At 38.0% G+C, this 22,681-nt stretch overlaps 1 protein-coding gene across 1 annotated transcript in view; it reads left to right on the forward strand.

The window, feature by feature from the left end:
- The window catches only part of LOC128857883 (small G protein signaling modulator 1), a 61,485-nt gene extending 42,207 nt beyond the window's left edge, over positions 1-19,278 (forward strand). Inside the window, exons 2-13 of the mRNA XM_054093691.1 lie at positions 9,737-10,136; positions 12,665-12,884; positions 12,965-13,192; positions 13,262-13,766; positions 13,842-13,978; positions 16,102-16,261; positions 16,329-16,488; positions 16,557-17,595; positions 17,654-17,778; positions 17,864-18,043; positions 18,145-18,422; positions 18,486-19,278. Of these exons, the coding sequence (XP_053949666.1) occupies positions 9,737-10,136; positions 12,665-12,884; positions 12,965-13,192; positions 13,262-13,766; positions 13,842-13,978; positions 16,102-16,261; positions 16,329-16,488; positions 16,557-17,595; positions 17,654-17,778; positions 17,864-18,043; positions 18,145-18,422; positions 18,486-18,574 (3,521 nt within the window). The 3' untranslated portion in view covers positions 18,575-19,278. The remainder of the gene's footprint in view (positions 1-9,736; positions 10,137-12,664; positions 12,885-12,964; positions 13,193-13,261; positions 13,767-13,841; positions 13,979-16,101; positions 16,262-16,328; positions 16,489-16,556; positions 17,596-17,653; positions 17,779-17,863; positions 18,044-18,144; positions 18,423-18,485) is intronic.
- The last annotated feature ends 3,403 nt before the right edge of the window (positions 19,279-22,681 follow it).

Below are 22,681 nucleotides of genomic sequence, written 5' to 3' on the forward strand. Positions count from 1 at the left end.
TTTGTCTTTCATGTTTATAGACTATTAAAAAGTTTTTATTTATGCATGGACTTTTCAAACGGCCCTCGTACTGCAATGCATTTTTCACACAGCAAAAGAGAAGGTCTTATGGTAAATTTTGTACATTTATTTGAGAAACAAAAGAAATGTTTTCGTGTTATGGCAAAAGACCAGTTCTTCTCTGGCATACAATAATCACTATTTAAGAGCCACTAATTATACTCACACTACTACTAACTGCAGGGTGTCCTAAGCGCTTTGGCCAAAACTGTATCTTAAAAGGGCAAAACGTCTGCTTGGATTCAATGGATCAACTACCAGCGTCCTCTCAGGTGTTATAACGGGTTACTGCACTATTGGCATCCTAGACAGTAGAATGGGTTTACGAGTACCTCATAATGACTTCTGCAGGACTTGTGGAGATGAAATAGATATTGAGTCGGTACAGCACCTCCTCTGTGAATGTCAGGCACTTCAGAGAAGGCGTACCAAATATCTTGGCGATTATTCCTTTGTAGACCTGGGAAATTTGCAAAATGTTTCACTGGAGGGATTCATTACCTACTTAAAGAGGTCTAAGTGATTTAAGCAACTTAGTTAGGGGATGGAAATCAAATGCAGGGCCTTAGAGCCACCGAGTGTCTTATCTTAGATTAGCCATCTGGCTAACTTAACATAACTTAATCTATACTCACAACATTAAACGGTGCTGAAGCTAATTCTTTACGTTGTTATTCAACGGAAATTGAAAAAAAAAACCCATACCGAAATATTTATGCAAATTCAAGGCACTTTATTGCCTGTAAACAAGCCCGGCATACTGCACATGTACTCCTACACTAGGTAAGTGTATGTAATAAATATAATCCTAATAAACACATTTTCATAACGGATTCTTTATCTACTTTGCAATCTTTAAAGGTGGTTGATGGTTCCACAGCAAATTGTGGCCTGCGGGCACGTGCACTTGTAAACAATGCATAAGCATTAGCTCACTCCATTTGTATGGTTGTATTTACTCACCACCCACCCAGTGTGTTGACGGCGCCGCCGTCATTGTCCCTATTCGATATTGGACACATTCAGCCCACCCTAGTTGCCAATGTCGCGTACAACAGGGAAACGCCGGCGAAGGACATTGTGCCATATTTGTAATGGCGTCGCCGAGAACGATAAGTAAATGGCGGCAGACGAGCGTCTCCAACACCAGCCGCGTGATAAGTGGCATCCCGGAGTTGAGTGGGTGCGAAGGTTGGGCGAAATCACTGCCGTGGGTCGACGTCACACTTACCTACAGTATTATTGACTGATTGTTTTTATTTTGCTGCTTGTTCTAAGTTAATAAATGTATAATACGCACATAGATGAGGTATGTACATTTGTGAATATGTGACCGTATGCACAAATGTCACGATTATTCAGTCGTTCGTTATGGTTGGCTACATCTTCACATATCATCCGCATATAGTTGAGCTCACTACTACCCTGTAGGGAAAAGCCCAACTAGTAAAGAGGCATTCAAGTTCATATACTGATATTTAAAAGAAGAAATCAAACTAGCTCGTCATTGTCTGATTAATAGCAATAGCAAAATGATCAATTTGCATGTAAACACATTGTAAATAAAGTTTGCTTCAGAGTTGTAAAAAATTGTGAGCTAAAAGTTTTAGCAAAATGCTTAAGCAATGGGTGGTATATTAGTGTTATATTATGTTATTTTATTTAACCAATCTCGTTTCACATAGAAATAAATTATTACATATCTATTAAGTGCTACCTCAAAAATCGATATTTCTTTGTCAAACAAGGTTGAGAATAGTCTGAACTGTATGAAATTTCATCTGCTGTACCACAAGGCAGTATTATGGGCCGCATCCTATACTTGCTACATATACGATCTACCTGATTCTGAAGAAACAATAGTCGGAACATTTGCGGATGACACTACCGTACTCATAATTGACTCCACTCCCATGTGACCTCCCAAAAACTCCAGAAAGCGAGACAAAACCTCCCCAAGGCACTTTTACGCCATATCGAAAAACTTGTCCAACCGTTAATATTATCACAAAATATCTCGGCATGCATCTTGATAGCACACTCACATTGACCAAACGGAAGACTCTGGGAATAAAACTCAAAAGCCTTTATTGGTTACTATATCGAAATTCTCATGTTTCTGTCGAAAGTAAGCTCTCACTTTACTCAGCTATATTGAAACCACTGCAGATTTTAGTCGAAAAACCTCAGAATAATCTCAAACGCCTCTATTATTACATCACAAATGTACAAACTCATCGTGATCTCAAAGTACCCACAATAATTGAAGAATAATAATTAAGAAAATATACCATTTCGATTATTACTTTTTTTTGTTGGTACACTCGTCTCAAAGATATGTTCATGGTATTAACAAAATAGCAGGTTTGGCTTGTTTGTGAGAGGCATAAATACGACAAATGTTTTGCGTATTCGGCGATTTTCTGCTAACGAAAAAAATAGATCAAAGAAGTTGTATCAAACTTTGTGTAAAAAATGGAACTAAGTTCTCTAAAGCGCTTGAAATGTTGACAGTGACATACGGTGAGAGTACTCTGAGCTAAAAAAATGTTTGCAAGTGGTACAAACTTTGCACAGAAGGTTGAGACGATGTGAGTGACGGCGCTCGCTCTGGACGCCCCAGCACATCAACAACCGATGAAAATGTTGAGAAAGTCAAGAAAATTGTTGTGGAGAATCGTCGAATCACAATTAGAGAAGCTGATGAGGATGTCGGCACATTGGTTGGCTCATGCCATGTAATCTTTCCGGAAAATTTGGGCATGCTGCGTGTGACAGCGAAGTTCGTCCCAGAATTGCTGAATTTTTACCAAAAACAACGTCGCGATGCTCATGAATTGTTGAATGACGTCAACGATGATCCAGATTTGTTTATTAAAAGGGTCATAACTGGTGACGAATCATGGGTCGTGCCAATGGAAGAGTCCAGGAGAGCCAAGAGTTAATAGCAGAAAATCGTTCGAACACGCAAAACACTTGTCGTATTTATGCCTCTCACAAACAAGCTAAACCTGCTATATTGAAGAAACCGTGAACATATCTTCGAGACGAGTGTACCAACATAAAAAAAATAATAATCGAAAGTCGAATGTACGTAGCCCGCGAAATTTGAAATTTTACCTTATTTTTTTAACAGACCTCTTATAGATTGTACATATTTCCATTTCCAATACAGATAATTCGGAGTCTTCTCAAACTGAAAATTCATCTTCGCAAATCGCGGAATGCTCATTTAGAAAGAAACTCTTAAATTTGTACGTTGAACATAGACTGCCACTAACATCATCCGTTTGTCCAGAGCATCATAACATGTGATGGGTATATGAGTTTGACATGCAAACCAGTCAACAGACGGCTGAATGACGCTATCCACATGAGCCGAAACCCAAAGCACCACTTCAAAGTCAGTCAAAAGTGAAAGTCTTTTTCTTTGATTGTCATGGTGTTGTGCACTTGGAGTTCATTCCAAATAGTAAATAAAGAATATTATGTGAAGGTTATGCGACGTTTGATAGAGAATCTGCTAAGGAAACGGCCCAATTTGTGAAAAGAAAACTCATGGATCTTGCACCATGATGACGCTCCGTCTCATAAGGCTCATATTGTGAACACTTTTTTGACCAAAAACTCGACAAATATCATCGAATGATCACCGTATTCACCGGGCTTAGCCCCCTGTTTGACTTCTACCTTTTCCCAAAACATAAATTGCCACTCCGCAAGCATCAGTTTGAGTTGATAGAGGCCATTAAGGAGAATTCGATGAAGGAGCTGAAGAAGATCTCTTCAAACGCGTTTAAAAGGTCTTTGATGACTGGACTAATCATTGGCATATGTATATTACTTCGAATGGAGCCTTTTTTGAAGGCGAGAAAATAAATTTTGATAATTAAGCAATTATTTTGCGCATTATTGAACAATTCTCGGTACTTTTTTGACAGAATGTATAATCTTTTGATACGGTATAGTTGAACGAAATGGATGTTTTGTTTTCTATTTTAACTGATTATTTTGGAAGCATATTTGCCTAGAATTCCTTTTGGTGGGAGTTTTGCCGATGCATGGCCGGACAAGTGACATTTCGTAGGAGATGTGAGAAACACCACCTGCTAACATAAAGGGTTTTCCCATGAGAGTTGTTATTAACGTAAAAGATCAATGGTTTCGTTGCTTGTGTGGCACGTAGCGCCGCCTTGTTGAAAATAAACATTGTCCAGATCAATACCATCCAATTCCGGCCATAAAAATTGTGAATCATCTCTCGATAGCACAATCCATTCACCGTAACTGTTGTTCCAGCTTCATTTTCGAAAAAGTAAGGTCCAATGACTCCGCCGGACCATAAACCGCACCAAGCAGTCACACGTTGAGGATAAAGAGGCTTTTCAACAAGAACTTTTGAATTTTTTGAGCCCCAAATCCGACAATTTTTCTTGTTGACGAAGCCACCGAGATGGAAATGGGCCTCATTACTCAAGATGGTTTTTCGATGGAGTTCTGGATAATTTGCATGCATTTCAACGACCCAATCAGTAAAGATACGACGGCTTGAGTTCTTGTGTTAAATGGACTTTATGAGACTTAAGACTCATATCTTTATGCAAATCTTTATGCCTAATGCCAAAGAACGACGAAGAATAGACAAACCTGGGTTTTCTTCAACACTTTCGGCTATCACAGCAATACTTTTTTGGCTGTTCTTGAGCGACGTGCACGGGGTTTATTCTTCACATCACTAACTTGTCCCAACAGCTCGAATTTGTTCACCAATTTCTCTATTGCGGTTCGAGAAGGTGCTTCACGATGACCCAAAAATGTTTGAGTCTTACGAATCGTTCCTGCCAAATTTTCACCATTTTTGTAGTGAATTTTAATAAGTTCAGTGCGTTGTTTAAGCGAGTATCGTTCCATTTTTATTAATGGCGTAGTTTCTACTTGTCAAATATAAAAAAAGACAGCTTCAAAAGTAACATCTACCAAAATAGTGGGCTATTCAAAATAACACCTGTTATTGAACACCCTTTAGAAAAAGATAGAACACGAACTAATATTTTTCCTGCAGGGCTACTATGCACTACAAGCATGCATATGCGTGCAAGCTCTACATTGTAGCAAACGCTGTGACACAATTAAGCGAAATGAGCGGAAGCAAGTTCTTTCATTTCACACTCAAACTCTTTAAGGCTTTAAGACTCTTACCATTCTTTTCGACGCCATGGATTGCAGGTATTGGGTGTTGGCTTTTCGTTACATCCTCTTCTGTTGATCCCGCGTAGTGTCGTTTTTATCGTTGATGGTGTTAATGGCGCCATTTTATGTGATTTTAATCGTTAAAATTATGCGAGCACACTCAATTACCTGACTACATACTTTGCATGCTGCTTTCATATACATTCGTACATATGTATGTGAATACGTTTATGAGTAGACCATACTTCTTTCAAATATTGCAGAAAAAAACAAATCCAAATATTTTACTTGGCTTTCATATTGGGAGTTGGTAAGATGTTATTCCGGGTCAAATGTTTCGACTGAGAATGATTTCCTCACACTTAGTATTAATTATCTTATTCAACAGGGTCTTTCAAGTTGGGCTGTTTTTTCTTAAATTCGAATCAAAGATAAATTTTGCATGGGAATTAATTATCTGGTTATTGACATCTGCATATGAGCGAGTCCATGTCAAGTGATTCAATTATTTTGGATTATATTTTTTGTCGTCAATTTATTTAAAATTATTTATTTATTTATTAGTTTGGGGAATAAGTTCTTAACGCTGTTATAGAAGAATTTTATTTTATTAAACAAAAGACAATAATTATTATCAATAAGTCAAGGAATTATGTTGCTGTGTGTAACATCTTTCCACCTCTCGACCAATTTGTTGATGCCGTTCCGCCAAAAATCGCCTAGCCTGGTGTAAAATAAGTTGTTGAGCCAGTTTTTAAGGATCTCTTTGTTATTGAAAGTAACGCCCTTCATATGGTTTGACAGAGTGCGGAAAAGATGGTAATCGGTCAGTGGAAGATCCGGAGAATACGGCGGATGCTGAAGAACCTCCCATTCGAGCTTCGAGCTCGGGGAACGCGACTTTGACGACTTGTGCAATATGGCGCCTGGCGTTGTCGTGAAGGAGAATGGTTTGACCATGCCCATCAGGTCCTTTCAGTCGAATAACCCCATTCACGCAGTGTAGCTGGGCAATGTAGAGCATCTTGTTGACCGTGATATTCTTTTCGAGCATTTTTCAGTGCATCATCCCATCGAAGACATATCACGATCTTCTCTGGATGAAAGTCCAGCTTGACTCTCGGGTTTCGCGTATCGCCTGGAGCCAACCACTCCTTTCTTTGCTTTTTATTGGTGTATAGGCACCACTTCTCATCTCCCGTGACGATTTGGTGCAAAAAGCGCTTTTTATGACCGCGTGTGGCTCGATGGCGGGCGAGATGATGAGAAGCAATTTGAAGGCATCTTTCTTTGTGTTTTTCGTTGAGCTCGTGAAGCACCCAGGCATCTAATTTTTCGGTAAATCCCATTGAATGTAAGTGATTGAGAATCATTTTATGACCACATTAAATTTTTTCCTATAATTCATGACTGATTTGGCAACCGTGCTCCTCCAAAAGAGATTTGAGACGTTCTTCATCGAATTCAGAAGGCCTTTCGCTGCGGGTCGTACCATCGACGAAGGCGACGAGAAGTCACCATTTTTGAACTTTGCAAATCATTTCTGTACTGTACACGCGCCTGTGACACCATCTCCATGTCCACTCTCGCAAAAGTCCCGAGCTGCTTCGGCAGCTTTTTAACCTCGATGAAAAGCAAAGAAGAGCAGGTGCCAAAAATGTTGATTTTTACCTCCTGGGTATTTCATTTCTAAGCCTTAAAACTAATAAATAATAATAAAAGATTAAATAACTCAAAAATACAATTAACATAGTTTTGTAGAGTAGAAAGAGTTCCTTTTGCCTAACAGCAAACAAATCATTGTAAAATAAAAGAAAATATATAACCGCTATGAACTTATTCCCCGAACCAATATTTACAATAAATATTCAAAAATTTCAGTCGGCGATCTTTTAAAAATGAAAAATCTATTTCAACAAATTTAGAGATTTAATTGAACACAATTAAGGATCTAGTAATAGGAGCATTTCGAGGATAAAGACATTTTGAAGGACCAACATAGAAAAAGCTCGAGCTCGGGTTTGAATCAAATATTACTCCGCGGCCTTTAACTTAACTTACACCTGACAGGGGTATGCTAGTTATGTGATAAGAGGTGTCTGCAAGAGAGGCTCGCCTTGAAATGGTAATTCATGGATAGACGATACTCCAGCTACTGAAACTATCTAAATCAATTTGCATCAATTCAGAATCAAGAGAGCTAGTGATCGTCGAATAAATTTTAATGCCATCTGCTTAAAGCGTAAAGCGTAGAAGAGTAAATATCATTGACAGAGTGAAAAAGGTGGGCCCAGAATACCATTGTAGTTTGTGGAACCGCAGGGCAAGCAGCAAACGGATTAGACCTAACAATGCCGACGACACCCAGGCAATGGTGATTGAGCAAGTAAGATGAGAGCCAGGAAGGCTGAGTGGAAGGCAATGCAGAACAATTTTTTAATTCTTCTAAACATTAGTTTGTTTGTAAGCTTGAGTGTAATAAGAAGTAAAAAAAATATTTTGTATTATTGAGATTTATTCAATGCTGAAAATTTTGGGGTAGAATTTTTCAAAGAGAAATACCTTCGGTTCCGTTTAACTTTTTTATAAAATTTTTTTTTTATTAAAAAAATTTTTTTTGAGAAAATTCTCTTTTTTTTGTTCTCTTTGGAAAAGTGCCCTTTAAGATTACTTTATCGTTTTTTTTATTAAAAGCTGAGAATAAATTACCCTGCTTTTAAAAGGCCTAAAAGTCTTAAAAATAATTATTTTCACAAGTTTAAATCTACTGAAAATCATTTGTATTTCGGTAAATATAAGCAAAAATTAAAGGGCTTCAACTATTTAAATAAATCTCTTCACATATAATACCTTCATAACATGCAATTAAAAATTAAATAAAATCAGAAAACCTTCTGAAATGACATAAAATCTACAAGGAGTGGTGCCAGTTCTCCCATCGGCTTATTTTTATATTGTATATTAGTCAAGCGCGAAGCTCAAATGAAGCGGCAAATTTATTTGCTGATTTTTTTAAACCGAATTTTGTTCATGAAGAACCCTTCTCATTCGTGTGACTTTTCTTCTGATCCGATTACGCTTTGAACTTTGGAGCTCTATGCCTTTGTTCCTGAGGACATTAGTTATGCCTTACTTAAACTGAAATCTTTTTCTCAAACTGATGCTGATGGATTTTCAGCAGTTTTGATAAAAAATTGTCTGGCCTTGGTCTATCCCCTGGAAGTATTAGGTGCGCAACTAAGCTCTCACTTTTTTTTTTGATGTAAATACAACTTTATTCTAAAAAAAAAATGGTTAGAAGTGAATCATTGAAAGTATTGCCCATCACTGGCTACTACTTTTCCCACCTTTCTGGTAGATCTTGTATACCGTCGCGGTAAAGCTGTTCACCTTTTGATGCTATCCACGGTTCAAGCCATTTTTTGATGTCTTCATATGAGTGGAACTACTGATCAGCTAGACTATGTGCCATCGATCGGAACAGGTGATAATCGGACAGCGCAATATCTAGAGAATATGGCGGGTAGGATTTTCCATTTCAGTGTTTCCAGGTAGGTTTTAACGGGTTTGGCAACATGAGGTCAAGCGTTGTCATGCTGTACAATCACTTTTTCATGCCTCTCCGCGTATTGCGGCCGCTTCTCGCGCAGTGCTCGGCTTAATTGCATCAATTGAAGTCGATACCGATCCCCAGTGATGGTTTCGCTTGGTTTTAACAGTTCATAATAAATAACACCAACTTGGCCCCACCAAATACATAGCAAAACCTTCGTAGCGTAAATATTCGGCCGAGGCGATTACGTGGAAGCATGACCGAGCAGTCCCCATGACTTTCTTTTCTTTGGATTGCTGTAATGAATCCATTTTTCATCCTAATACTGAAGCAAGATCTTCTTGCGGTTGACACGGATCCTCATTGAGCAATGCCTCCAATTCAGCGTCTTCGAAGCTTTTTGGCCTTCCGTCACGCGGACGGCCGTGAACATTAAAATCACCGTCTTTGAAGCGACGGAACCAATCGCGGCACATTGTTTCACTTAAAGCCGCTTGTCCATAAACTGTTTGTAGCTCTCGATGCGCTTCAGCCGCCGTTTTTTTTCGAATGAAAGAAGAAAACACTTGCCGCAAATGACGATTATTCGGCACAAAATCAGACATTTTCACAAACCCAAAAGTAGATGATACCAAAACAAAATCACTAATGTGTCGAAGCAGTTTGTTTACCATATGACTAAGCTTGGTTTATGACATTTAGGTTATGTTAGAATCGACTAGTACACACTGCTGGCGGCATCTATTGACAAACAGCGGGAACTTAGTTGCGCACCATATCCAACAGATATTTATCGTCTGAGATTTCAATCGACAAATGCAAGATAAAAATGTCGTTAGAAATTATAGACCTATTCCAAAACTATCGACTATTTCCATTGAAACTTGAACACTCTTATCCATTTTGTTTAATATTTCATATCTTTATTTGCAGAAGTCGATCCCAAGGAGCGTCTTATAGCCGCTGTTAAGAAAGAAGTGAAACAGCTGATGGAGGAAGCTGTCACCAAGAAATACATACACGAAGAGAGCAGTTCTGTCACACAATTATGCGCTGCCGTAGAGGCCTGTTTGAGTCATGGCTTGCGGCGACGAGCTTTGGGTTTATTCAAAACCTCGTCAACAACAGCATTGCTCCATAAAATTGCCAAATCCTGTGAAGATGCCGAACATATAAGCAAGAAAGTTTTGGAGATTGAAGCAGCCGATCCAAGTAAACGCTCGTCATCCAGCAGCGATAGTGTGAATCGACCACCGATGTTGAAGAAGGGCAGCAGCACATCTGTGACAACGATGAGTTTGAGTAGTTCGAATATGTCGATGGCCTCAATGAAGTAAGTGCGAAAAGAATTATAGATTGACGTTAATTTTGTTTAGCGGAAATTCGGAAGTTTATTCACGCACACATTTTCTGATAGCTGTTTGGCTGGGGTTCTCCTAAAAATTTTTAAATGTTGAAGAGAAGTCTATATAATCTTGAGCCTCTCCGAACGCCAATGATTTTATGCGAAAAATTTTCATGACTGAAATTCACTCGGGGAAAAACCTTGTTTGATGAGCCCACCCGTTGGACTGCTATAGATACAAATATTCGCTAAGAGGATTGAGAAATCAAAGAGGTTGTGTATTCTGCTCGCAATCTGATTTAAGTGATAAAGATAAAAACTTTTGCATTTCCATATGGGTGACTCACATTTTCATGGGGACTCTCACAGTCCCGATTCGTCGGTTTGATATTTTTGAGTAAAAATAAGTAAACACGAAGTTTCAGAAGTAAAGTTTAACCAAATTAAAAATTTGCCGTTGTTGTTGTTATTTGAGTAGTGGGACACATTGAAGTAGCGCCTAATGCCGTTTTGTTACCACAATCCTCTTATGTATTGGTTGTTAAGTTCTCAAGAGTGCTATTTTCTATATCAACTTCATTGTGTGTGTACAGGAAAAAGGAAAACATAATATACCTAAATGCGAAGCCTGAAATTCCGTCCACGTTTTTGAGAAACCGCTAGCCAAAGCTCCTAAGCCTACTCCTGATAAACCCGGACAATTTCTATTGTTGCCTACAATGCTGTAATAGTGAGATTCAAGTTCCGCCTTAATATGACTGAACGGAACTTCTACAGACTCCGCTTTGGTCGAGGGTGGTAAGGAGGATCCTAAGCTAGCAACTTCATCTGCTTTCTTCATCTTCGATGTTCTCTGAAACCCAGCCTATACCGAGCCATTGATTGAGTGAGTTAAGTTCCTCGATACTTGAGTTCCTCCATACGCTAGAATTTTTTTGTAAAATGTTAGAAACATCATCAAAGGCACCGTGGCAGCAGTGCTATGTGGGGCATGGTCTCACTAACACTATAGCATTCCTCCTACTCGACTGATTTCCACTTTGGGACCGCAGTAAATATTTTATCAAGGTGGAGCTAAGTTTATGTATTGTATATTGACATAATAGTGGTCCTTCTTTTGAGAACGCATCGAGAATTTACGCTAGTGATAGTATCCACTCCTCCCAGTGTTTTCATTAGTAGATTTCTGAAGGAAATGGAACATCGGAAATTTTGCGGTAGCGCAGTATTTACGAACTATCCTTGTGTTTTTTGTCTGCTGTAACTATGAGTGATTGACTCAAGTGCCTGCGTTTGTCATTGTCGCGTCCAGAAACAGTTCATCTCCGTTTCGTTCTTGCAACTGTAGCTGCTACTGCTAGGCCTTGCGCCCTCATTCAATGAATTGACGCCGTAGCATGATTTTTCCAACAACTGCTCGAACCGCCTCCCACTTAGTACTGGATGTGCCCATGTCCCTTATGAGGTTGATAGGACTAAATGAGTTTACCATAACTCTTTGAAGTATTGCACTATTTCGTGCGGAGCGTTCACAATGAAAAGCCATGTTTACCGAGCTTTTGATTGCACTAGGACAGCTTGGGCTAAATGGGCTATCTGTCAGCTGAACGCGGTGGAGATATTCCATAAAGCCGCTGTGGCCGGTGAGTATCTGTGTAAGGTAAAAATCAGTATCACTTTGCTTTCTTTTCACCCACTCCTCGAAAAGTGATACTAGTTTGTACGACTAGTCTATCGCCTTTTAGTTATCTCGTCTTTGACATGAAGATCTAATAAATGGGTGAGCAAGTTGAATGCTTTACGACAACATAGACATTGCGCAGCAAAAAACGCTCTGGCTCTGAAAGTATTTGATGCTGTATCAGCTGCTGGTAGCAGAGGAAGAGGAAGGCCTCTTCTGCGTTGAAAATATCAGGTGGAGAAGGACTTGGCTTCACTTGGTGTGTCCAACTGGCGCCGGTTAGCACGAGAAAGAAACGACTGGCGTGCTTTGTTAAACTCGGCCAAAATCGCGGAAGCGGTTATCGCGCCAATTAAGAAGAAGAGGTTGAATGCGGTCGTCGTAGCCGAGAGGGTTAATGCATGACTACGATTCGGAGTACGTATGGTCGAGTCCCGTGGAACACTAAAATGAAGAAAAAAAAACAGTTTTTTCTAATAGCGGTCACCCCACGGCAGCTCCTCATAAAAAATATCTGCCGGTCGGAGTCGGCTTAAAACTATAGGCCCATCCCTTTGTGGAAGAGCAACAAGACCCACGCCACAAATAGGAGGAGGAGCTCGGCCAAACACCCAAAAAAACACCCCACGGACTCGAGAATAATGCCCCTGTTACTAGAATTCAAGTATCTTTGTATCCTTTGGAGATGGGTGGCGTTATAGCATTTAGTTAAGCCTCACAATTGCCTCGATAAACCGAATTTCCTGTACTAAATGGATACATAGTTACGTCTTGTTTCTCTCAGTTAGGTTTTTTCAATCCATACTGCTAAAAAAAGTTTCTCTCTTTTTATTAGATATTTGTGGATCCGCTTGGCCCTATACGAGAAGAAACTGGCTAAAATTATTGAGTACTTAGTAGAAAATGCCAGTACTTATTATGATCGTGACTCCCTCGTGGCAGATTCGGACTTTGGCTCCATACTAAGTTCACTTCTAGTTGGACCATGTGCGCTCGAGTTTACGCGCGTTAAGACTGCCGATCACTACTGGACAGATCCGCACGCCGATGAATTGGTATGTAAGCAAAATTAATATACCCATAAAGATGTACATCAGACAATATAAGTCGTAAATGTATTTTTTTATTTCCTTAGGTTAAACGCCATCGCATCAGTTCGGGTCGCCGTTCTTCCTCAACTTGCTCAAGAGCACCGATAATAAATTTCAAACGTAGTCTGAATACCAGTACGGATGAATGCAATATTGCTACCAGTTTCAAGTCCATAGCCTCAACAACTGTAGCAAAGGACTATGTCGAGTCATTGCATCAAAATTCACGAGCTACTTTATTATATGGAAAAAATAATGTATATGTAGTACCGGTAAATAAGTGTTGCTTGTTTGTCATTTGAAATGCTTTCCGTTATTTGTATTTTATTTGAAATCCTCAGAAAGATGTTAATGAGAAAATGCCTGGCTATTTGAGCCTACATCAGCACGTGCAGACGCTTATCATTAAATGGACACCCAATCAACTAATGAATGGCTACAATGAGGAGGAAGAGGAACAAGATGAGGAGCAGGATAAAGAATCATACTGGGCTTATGCGCTCAATATTAATGTAGACGAAATTGTGTATGTGCATTGTCACCAGAACCCTGGTGAAGATAGTGGCGGCATTATAGTACTCGTTGGACAAGATGGTGTGCAACGCCCACCAATACATTTCCCCGAAGGTGGCCATATGCAACAGTTCTTAAGTTGCTTGGAGACAGGCTTACTGCCGCATGGCCAGTTAGATCCACCGTTGTGGTCACAGCGCGGTATTGGCAAGATATTTCCGTGGCCGAAAAGTGTGCGCAGGCGTATTTTACCTTCGGTCATGGAATCGTTCGATGACACACCAATCGATTATGTCTTTCGCATTGTGAGCAAAAGTAAACATGAAGAGTTCGGTGCGTAATTGTGTTATGGAAAATTGTGATTCCCAAATATTTTTGTTTCTAATCAATTGTATCTTTTATTTCCAGTTGCTACCCATTCCATTTTGGACTTTGTACGCAGTACACCAAGACGCGCGCAGCTCAGCAGCTGTTCGACCACTGGATCCAGTGATTGTTCCAGCAAAAGCCTTTCTATGGACCAGCACCCTCTGGAATCTCCGCTGGTAAGTATATCAACAGCCATATGATATTAAGTGTAGATCCATAAGAAGACAAATTTATTCAATGGACAAACATGATGCTAGCCCAAGATACTAGTAATTTCCGACGACTAGATATAGGGTGATTCATAAAGATATTTGGTGAAGAGCAAAAATGGAAAATTTGAAAAAGGCGATCTAAGAAGCACCGAGAGAGGAGTACTCAGGCTAAAGAGCCCATTGTATTCGAAACTCTAAAAAGCAAAGGGTTCATAGTCCAGGAAGAAAGGAGAGAAGTGACAGAGAGAAAGAGATAGGATAGAATAGAGACAGAGATAGCTAGTCTTGTGAGAATTTTTCAAATTCTTTGAGAAATTTGAGAGTATCCCTCGGCTTGAGAGAACGAATTTCGCTAATTCTCATGAACTTAAAATTCGCAGCCTTGCTCTAGCAAAAGCAGGACACTCACAGAGAAAATGACGGCCGAATCTGGCCCTCAATGATTTCAATGGTGACCATATGCAGACCCTATGGATTGTGTTTTATAATAATACCAACCATCAACATAACGTCTATTCTTCCAAGTTTTAGAAGAAAGCTCTACAGTTTTCTGCTCGGGTTTGTCACAAAATACTTTGCAGTTATGCAGTGTTCTACACCGGATCATCGTTTTCCGTGTAAATTGCATACATAATCGTGGATCAAATTCATGATTCCTGCAGAACTGATTGCAATTATTGGCTCTGGTTTGTGTTGGGTAACCACTGATCCGCAGTTGCCAATTCATCGGCAATTTCATTTCCTAAAACACCGCGGAGTCCTGGAACCCATACAAGTACAAGCTTCTTTCGTCTTGCAACATAATTAAGCTCCTTCTTACATTCTTGAGGTTTGCTTTGCGTTCTCCAGAGCCTTCAGTGCAGCCTGACAGTCAATCTGTTTCTCGCTCCGTCTCCTCTCAATTATCCATTGTGATGCTTTTAGAACGGTACAAATTTCCGTTTGGAAAACAGTTGCCCTTCCTCCCATAAAAGAGATGAAGAGAGCTGCGACCTCAAAAAGCGTTACCGTCAACCTCCTTAGTCAATGCCCACATATTTTTATTACATAGGTTGATGAACTCTTAACACTTAAACGTACCATACCAAGCCAAAACGGATATGTTTCAATCTCTATCTGGTCCAGGACATTGTTGACTTTTGTAATTTTGATTATTGTTGTTGTAACGTCATGAACATTCCTCATACATAAATGCTTTGGAAATACTACAAGAGTAGAAGTCCTTGGCCGGAGATCAATACGGGTCGTTCTGTTAATATATTTAGAAACGGCTGTTATGGGAGAAAACACAAGCTGGTATTCTGCCTTGGTAGGTAATCAACGAGCTGTTGAGCCCTTTCTTCTCGACAGATAACCAACAAGTTTGGTTTGTGTTAGGCCCCCTATTGCTCCCTAGCACTTATTCCATTCTAAATTTATCCATTCAGTAACTAGAAATGTGAAGCTTGGCTATCTGAAGTTAAGAAAAGTCCCTGCTCTATTAATTCCTTTGCCGACCGATTACCAAGTTGTGTGTGATCTCATTGCCGTCGATTCCACAGTGGCCAGGTGCATATGCATATGGTTGTCAGTACCTGAAGGACGTACAAACTTATTAACAACCGTGGACGTAACCGTCCGATTTATGTGGCGAGGTAGAGAAAGTGAGGCTTCTGGCATTGAGGAGGAGAAAATGCACTGTGATAACCGTTGACCTCCATCTCAACCGAATTGTGTGGTGCGTGACTACCATTCGGAAGAGCACAGGTTCGAATCTAGACCAATCTCCTTGTAACACCAGATGAACTAAAAGGTTTTTTCTAATAGCGGTCGCCCCTCGGCCAGCAATGGCAAGCCTCCGAGTGTATTTTTGTCATGAATAAGCTCCTGATAAATAACCATCTAAAAATACAAAACTAAAATACATATATAATATTTAGCTACCAATTGTCTGTCCGTGAATTGGAGCAAATATCATTTTAGTTTTAGCCAAAGCCATGGACAACTGTTGATTACAGTTTTAAATTCCTATACCTTTTGGAATACATCCAATTTTGTCGGATCTGTCTCCCTGTGCTTGCTTTGTTCATTAATTGTAATTTACACAGGTTCAGACCAAACAAAATACCAGTATTGAAATGGTTTGCTCAACAATGAAGAGGCAAATAATATCGAGAGCATTTTATGGTTGGCTGGCGTATTGCCGACATTTGTCAACAGTTCGCACCCATCTCTCAGGGCTTGTAAATGGACGTATAACTCCTGAACGTAAGTTGAATAGTCGACCAGTTGAAATAAATGATTTCTTAGCTATAACTAATATTCCTTTCATCAGTCAAAGCCGACGAAGATGGACTAACAAAAGAGCGCTGGGAAGCTTTGAATGTGAATGGCGTGGTGGCAAATGAGATGGATGTCTATCGGCTGGTTTACTTTGGCGGGGTATGCCCGGAATTGCGGAAAGAAGTGTGGCCGTACCTACTTGGCCATTACAGGTAACTTTTCTAGATAACTCGTTGGAACGTGAACATTGTAAAATGAAACGAAATATCTTCGTTCCCAGTTTTGGCACCACAACCGCGGATCGACAGAAGCAGGATGAGACATGCAAGCATTACTACGAGATGACGATGAGCGAATGGTTAGCAGTAGATGCAATTGTACAACAACGCGAAAAGGAGAAGACATCACGTGCAATAGCTAAGCTCAGTTCGGGCAGTAATAGTGGCAATGAAAAGACTGTGCGCGCTGCTGACATCGATGCAGCCGAGTTGGAGAATGAGGTTTTCGAAGACATTTCTGATATTTCGGATCCCGGTGACTTAGAGTACGATGAGGAGCAGCAACGGCAGGCACAAGCCGAAGCAGCAGCAGGAAATATGCAAAATTATTTATCAGTAAAACCGATACCGCGCGCTATGAAGACCAGCACCGACTCAGGCAATGTAGACGAGGCAACGGAGGAGGAGGACGAGATGTATGGCAAAGATGGCTTAGCACAGCAAAAAGAAGACACAATAACTAAAAAGCAGATCATTGATGCGGGCGTCAATGAGCCAACTTCAAATGCAAGCACCAAAAGTGAGCAACTGCCGGCTGGAGAGACCGAAGAGGCCGCACAACCCGGCCAAAGTGAAAAAACATCCCCATCTTCATCTTCATACGAAACAGTAGGCGCTGGTTTTGCCTACACAGATTTAAATCTGCATACATCCATATCGGCAAATTTGAATTCAACGGATGAACCAGAGAAGAGCGTTTTGAGTCCAGAGTTTTTAAGTGCTGATGATTTGCCGTCGCAATTAGTAGGCGAGGAGACTCAATTTCCAGCTGAAGCAGAAGAACGAGAAATTGCGGCAGTGACAGCGAATGTTGCTGGTCGACCTTCCGCTGTTATCGTCACCAATGCATCGATTGATGTGGTCAATTGGTTGCCTGGTGTTAAGTCAGAAAGTGGGCAAATGGCACCCTTGTTGGAACAAGGATCTATCGAAACGTGTGGGGAAGTCGCTGCGTTGGGGGGCGGTACGATTATGGATGCACTGCAGGAACCTAAATCGGCATGTGTTTCGCCTGCGAGCTCAAATGGTGGCGTGTATAGTGTAAGCTCATACGAAAAGAGGTGAAAAACATTTTTTAATAAACGAAACAACTTTTCAGAGCGAATTGCTGGAACAATTCGGTTTGAATCTGCATCGCATCGAAAAGGATGTGCAGCGTTGCGATCGTAATTATTGGTATTTTGCCAATGAAAATTTGGATAAGCTCAGGAATGTCATATCCACGTAAGTGCCCTGTGCTTAAGTTGCCTAAGTTTTCTCATAAACACAAACAACTTTGTTGGTATTTTTTTTTTTTTTTGACAAATAGTTATGTATGGGAACATTTGGACGTTGGCTACATGCAGGGCATGTGTGATTTGGTGGCGCCGCTGCTGGTGATATTTGACGACGAGTCTTTGTGCTACAGCTGTTTCTGTAAGCTGATGGAGCGCATGATCGAGAATTTTCCAAATGGCGGGGCCATGGATATGCACTTTGCGAACATGCGGTGGGTGAATAGTATTAAATATATTTGAAAATGGAAACGTGAAGTTTTATAGTTTGCCAGCTCAATATTTCGTATATGAATTTTACGAATATAAATTTCAGTTCTCTCATTCAAATACTGGACTCGGAGATGTACGATTTGATGGACTCGAATGGTGACTACACGCATTTCTATTTCTGCTACCGCTGGTTTTTGTTGGACTTTAAGCGTGAACTTGTCTATGATGATGTCTTCGCCACATGGGAAGTGATTTGGGCGGCGAAGCATGTAGCTTCCAGTCATTTTGTGCTCTTCCTCGCTTTGGCGCTGCTGGAAACTTATCGCGACATAATACTGTCGAATAGCATGGATTTCACGGATGTTATCAAATTTTTCAATGGTAAGTTGCATTTTTGTTTATTTTATTTTTAAATGGTACTTAACCTGCTGATACCACTTTCAGAAATGGCTGAGCGACACAATGCCCAAGCGGTGCTGCAGCTGGCTCGTAGTTTTGTGTTGCAATTGCAAATGATAATCGAAAACAAATAAATCATTTTTGTGTAGTTGCTTAGAGATGAAGAAGAGTTTTAGATTAGTTTTCTTAATATTTAGAAATAATCAAGGCGCCAATTGATAGATGCTTCCAAAGGTAAAGATAATAATGAATACTGAATAAATCGTCAAATATTTAGGAAATGAAAATAGGAGAAATATGAAACGAAAAATTAAAGAATACAAATCATTTTCCAAAAAATATATTTCTATAAGTAAAGAAAATAAATCAAAGCTGAAATATAATAGTTATGAAATAAAGAAGACGAAGCACTGATATAACGGTGAATTACTGAAATTATGTATACAAAAAATAAGCAAATCAAATTTATTTATAAAAAATGCTAGATGAGAATAAATGGTAAAATGGAAATTACAAATTTTTACATGGAAGAAAGTGAAAATAAACGAAAGAAAGAAAAAAAAACGAATAATAACACAAAAATTAGATACTTGAAAAACAAAATGTAATAAAATAAAAAGAAGTTAAGTAAATCATATTACAAAAACAAAGACATGCCCAGACAGTCGGTTCTACGTAACCGGAACGACACAGATTTATATTCAGCCAAGAACTGTAACTTCCGCAGCATTCCTCGTATTTGTATGGGAAATATTTATGCCGCTACAACAACAATTTTAAATAAGAAATAAATAAAGTAGAAACAGATTAAAAAAAAAAATATGATAAGAATATAAAAAAAATTTAATAATATAAAATCATATAAATTGAATTAAATTAAATAAATTAAAAAAATAAATTATATTGCAGAAAAATAATAAAGAAATAGTAAAATAAAAAAGTAAAGCAGAAATAAATTAAAATTAAAAAAGGAAAAGCAAATAAAATTGAGGTGAAACGAAATAATATAAAATAAGATAAAATAATTTAAATTAAATAAAATGAACTAAATTCAATTCAAAAAAGATAATAAAGTAAAAAAAGAAATAAAAATTAAAATAAAACATAAATTAAAAATAAATAAAAATAAGGTGAAACGAAATAATATGAAATAAAATAATTAAAATTAAATTAAATGAATTACAAAAACAAACAATAATAATGAAAAAAGCGGGAAAGAAATAATAAAAGAAAGAAAAGGCAGATACCATCTGCTACTAGTTGCCTTGGTTTTGTAATATGATTATTTATAAATATATTTCAAGTAAATAAATGAGGGAGGAATAAACTAAAATTAAACAAAAATGAAAATGCAAAGTAATTGAAATGAAATTTTATAAAAACCTAAAGTGAAATAAATGTTTTTTTTTTGTTTTCATTATAAATAAAACAAATAAAAGTAAAATAAACAAATTAAGAAGAAAAAATTAAAATGAAACAAAAATAAATATTTAAATGAAAGTAAATGAATTTTTATAAAAAGTTAAAATAAAACAAAACCTTTTTTTAAATTACAAAAAAAAGGTTAAATTAAAAGAAGAAAGTGAAATAACAAAAAATTAAGCAAACAAATACACATTAAATGAAATTAAGTTATATTAAAAGCGAAAGTAAGTTGAATTGAATTAAATAAAGTAAAATAATATGAAAGTGAAATAAAAAAATTAAGTGGAAATAAATTAAAAATTAAAAACTTAAATAAAGATAAAATATAAAATAAAATGAAATAAAACGAAATGAAGTAATATTATTGAAAGTTGAATAAAATTAAGTATAAATACAAGTAATATTGAAAAACATGAAATAATGTTAAGCAAATGAAATGAAATTATATAAAAAAAGCTATAATAAAATAAATCGAATTAATTAAAATTAAAAAATTAGAAGAAACAATTTAAAATTAAAAAAGAAATATAAATAAAAATAAAATGAAATAAAATAAAATGAATAAATAAAATCAATAAAAAATTAATAAAATAAAAAGAATTAGGTAGAAAGAAATAAAAAAAATAAAGTAACAAATAAAATGAAATTATATATAAAAAGCTAAACTAAACTGAACAGAATTAAATGAGAAGTACAAAAATAAAATAAAGTGAAATGAAATGAGATATATGAAATAAAAGTAAAAAATTAAAACCCGTTGTCTTAAACATATAACCGTAAAGTAAGTTAAATTATAATTTTAATTGAAAAAATTACGAAAAAAGGCCAGCCGCACTATGTGCGCATATTTGAAGTGAAACTTCTTAATTTCTGGATTACATTTAAATATTTTAATGAGGATTGAAATGATTTTTTTATAAAATGACATACAATAATAGTGAATAATATTATTATTATTCATTTATTTCGGAAATTTGTACATTAGTCGGTGCTTCAATAGCCTTTACATTTTGTATTGATGGTGCAATAGCAGCAGTGGATACAATCGGTTTCTGGTAACTGATATAGGATATAGATATATGTGCTTGACTCGATTGTGTCGATATAGCGAGAAAATACGGCATCTATCGTTGTTCCTGATTTTGTTGTTGAGCTCCCATTCGAGCTCGTTCAACTTGCCCAATGTTTGCCTTGCGGTATGAGGTCTTGCGTTGTCGTGGTGAAACAAAACTTTGCGTCTATTCACGAAAGACGGTCGATTTTTTTTAAGTGCCCCATTCAGGTTTGAAAGCTGATGGGAATAATAATCAGTAGTTATCGTCTGGTTTGGTTCCAGAAGTTCATAATAAACAATACCGGCCATATCCCACCATAATAGACAGGAGAATCTTCTTCGGGTGAAAGCCATCCTCTAGGGGTCAGTTCTGCAGTTTCATCTTTATCTAACCATTGGCGTATGCGAACAGGATTATTGTAAAGGACCCATTTTTCATCACCAATAACGATACGGTTCAAAAAACTTTCATTTTCAAGCCGTTGTAGCAGTTGAGAACACACATTCACTCTCTGCTGAAGGTTGGCCACGGAAAGTCTATGCGGAACCCATTTTCCTAGCTTTGAAACCTTTCCCAACTGAACCAGGTGCCTGTGAACTGTTCCAAGCGATGAATTTAACCTCTGAGCTATCATATCGACTGTGAAATTTGGCTCAGCTTCCACGAGTTCGAGCAAGGCGTCGGAGTTAAAGACTTCAGGACGACCAGCGCGCGGGGCATCCTCCACGTCGCAGTTATCACTTCGGAAATTTGAAAACCACTTTTGCGCAATCCGTACTCTCACGGTATCCTCTCAGTGAACAGTGTTTATTTCTGCAGCAGCAGTTGTTACAAAATATGCCTCTTATACGCGTTCGAAGACTCCATTTTATTTTTTAACAAAACGTGCTTCTATCCTCGATTAAAAACACTTGTTGAATGCACAATATATCAAAGAAAATATAAATAGTTCCGTTATATTGAGCGAATAATTTTTTGTATGCAAAAATCGTACAAAAGTGAAATTATGGGTAAAATACGCACGAACTTATGGACTGAGCTGATACTACGTTTTGTCCATTTATCGCACGGGACACAGAAATACAAATATCACCGACATCTTCTGCTTTAGCTGCATTTGATGTTGACTGTACAGCGGTAAATCGTAAGTGTGGTGTGAGGACATTCCCGTTATCATTTTTGTTGTGGTAGATAGCGACTCCTCCGGTTCGAACATTACTTTTTTTACACTGGATGATGCAGTTAAAATTCGGTAAACTGATTTCCTCGTCCACACGCAACCAAGTCTCATGAACAACTATCAAATTGCATTTTTCCATAACTGGATTCAATACGTCAGTAGCATGAGCACGCAAACTTTGACAATTCAAAGAGTATATCGACAATCCTTCTCTTTGTTGTATATATTGAGTCATTTGTTGATCAAAAGTTTCCAAACAATTCATCGATAGTCTTCGAAATTCTGCTTGCAATGATGTCATTGTTGTTGATGGTATCGGGCCATGGTAGAATCTCAAATAATCATTGCGTGTAATTATAAACAATCCATCAATGGGAGTAATACGTAACAGTGCGACAGACACTAGCGATTGTGACTGCTTTTTATCATATTCATAGACTATTTCAGAATATGTACCGCCCTGAGATTTGTGTATGGCTCTGACACATGCACAAAGGAAAATGTGTACGTTTTGCATTTATAGTTTCATTGGGATTTAATGATATTGTAGTTGATGGTCTAGCTATCGGTACTGCTGTTTT

This window comes from Anastrepha ludens, chromosome 3 (assembly GCF_028408465.1).
Source record: "Anastrepha ludens isolate Willacy chromosome 3, idAnaLude1.1, whole genome shotgun sequence".
NCBI classification, from domain to species: Eukaryota; Metazoa; Arthropoda; class Insecta; order Diptera; family Tephritidae; genus Anastrepha; species Anastrepha ludens.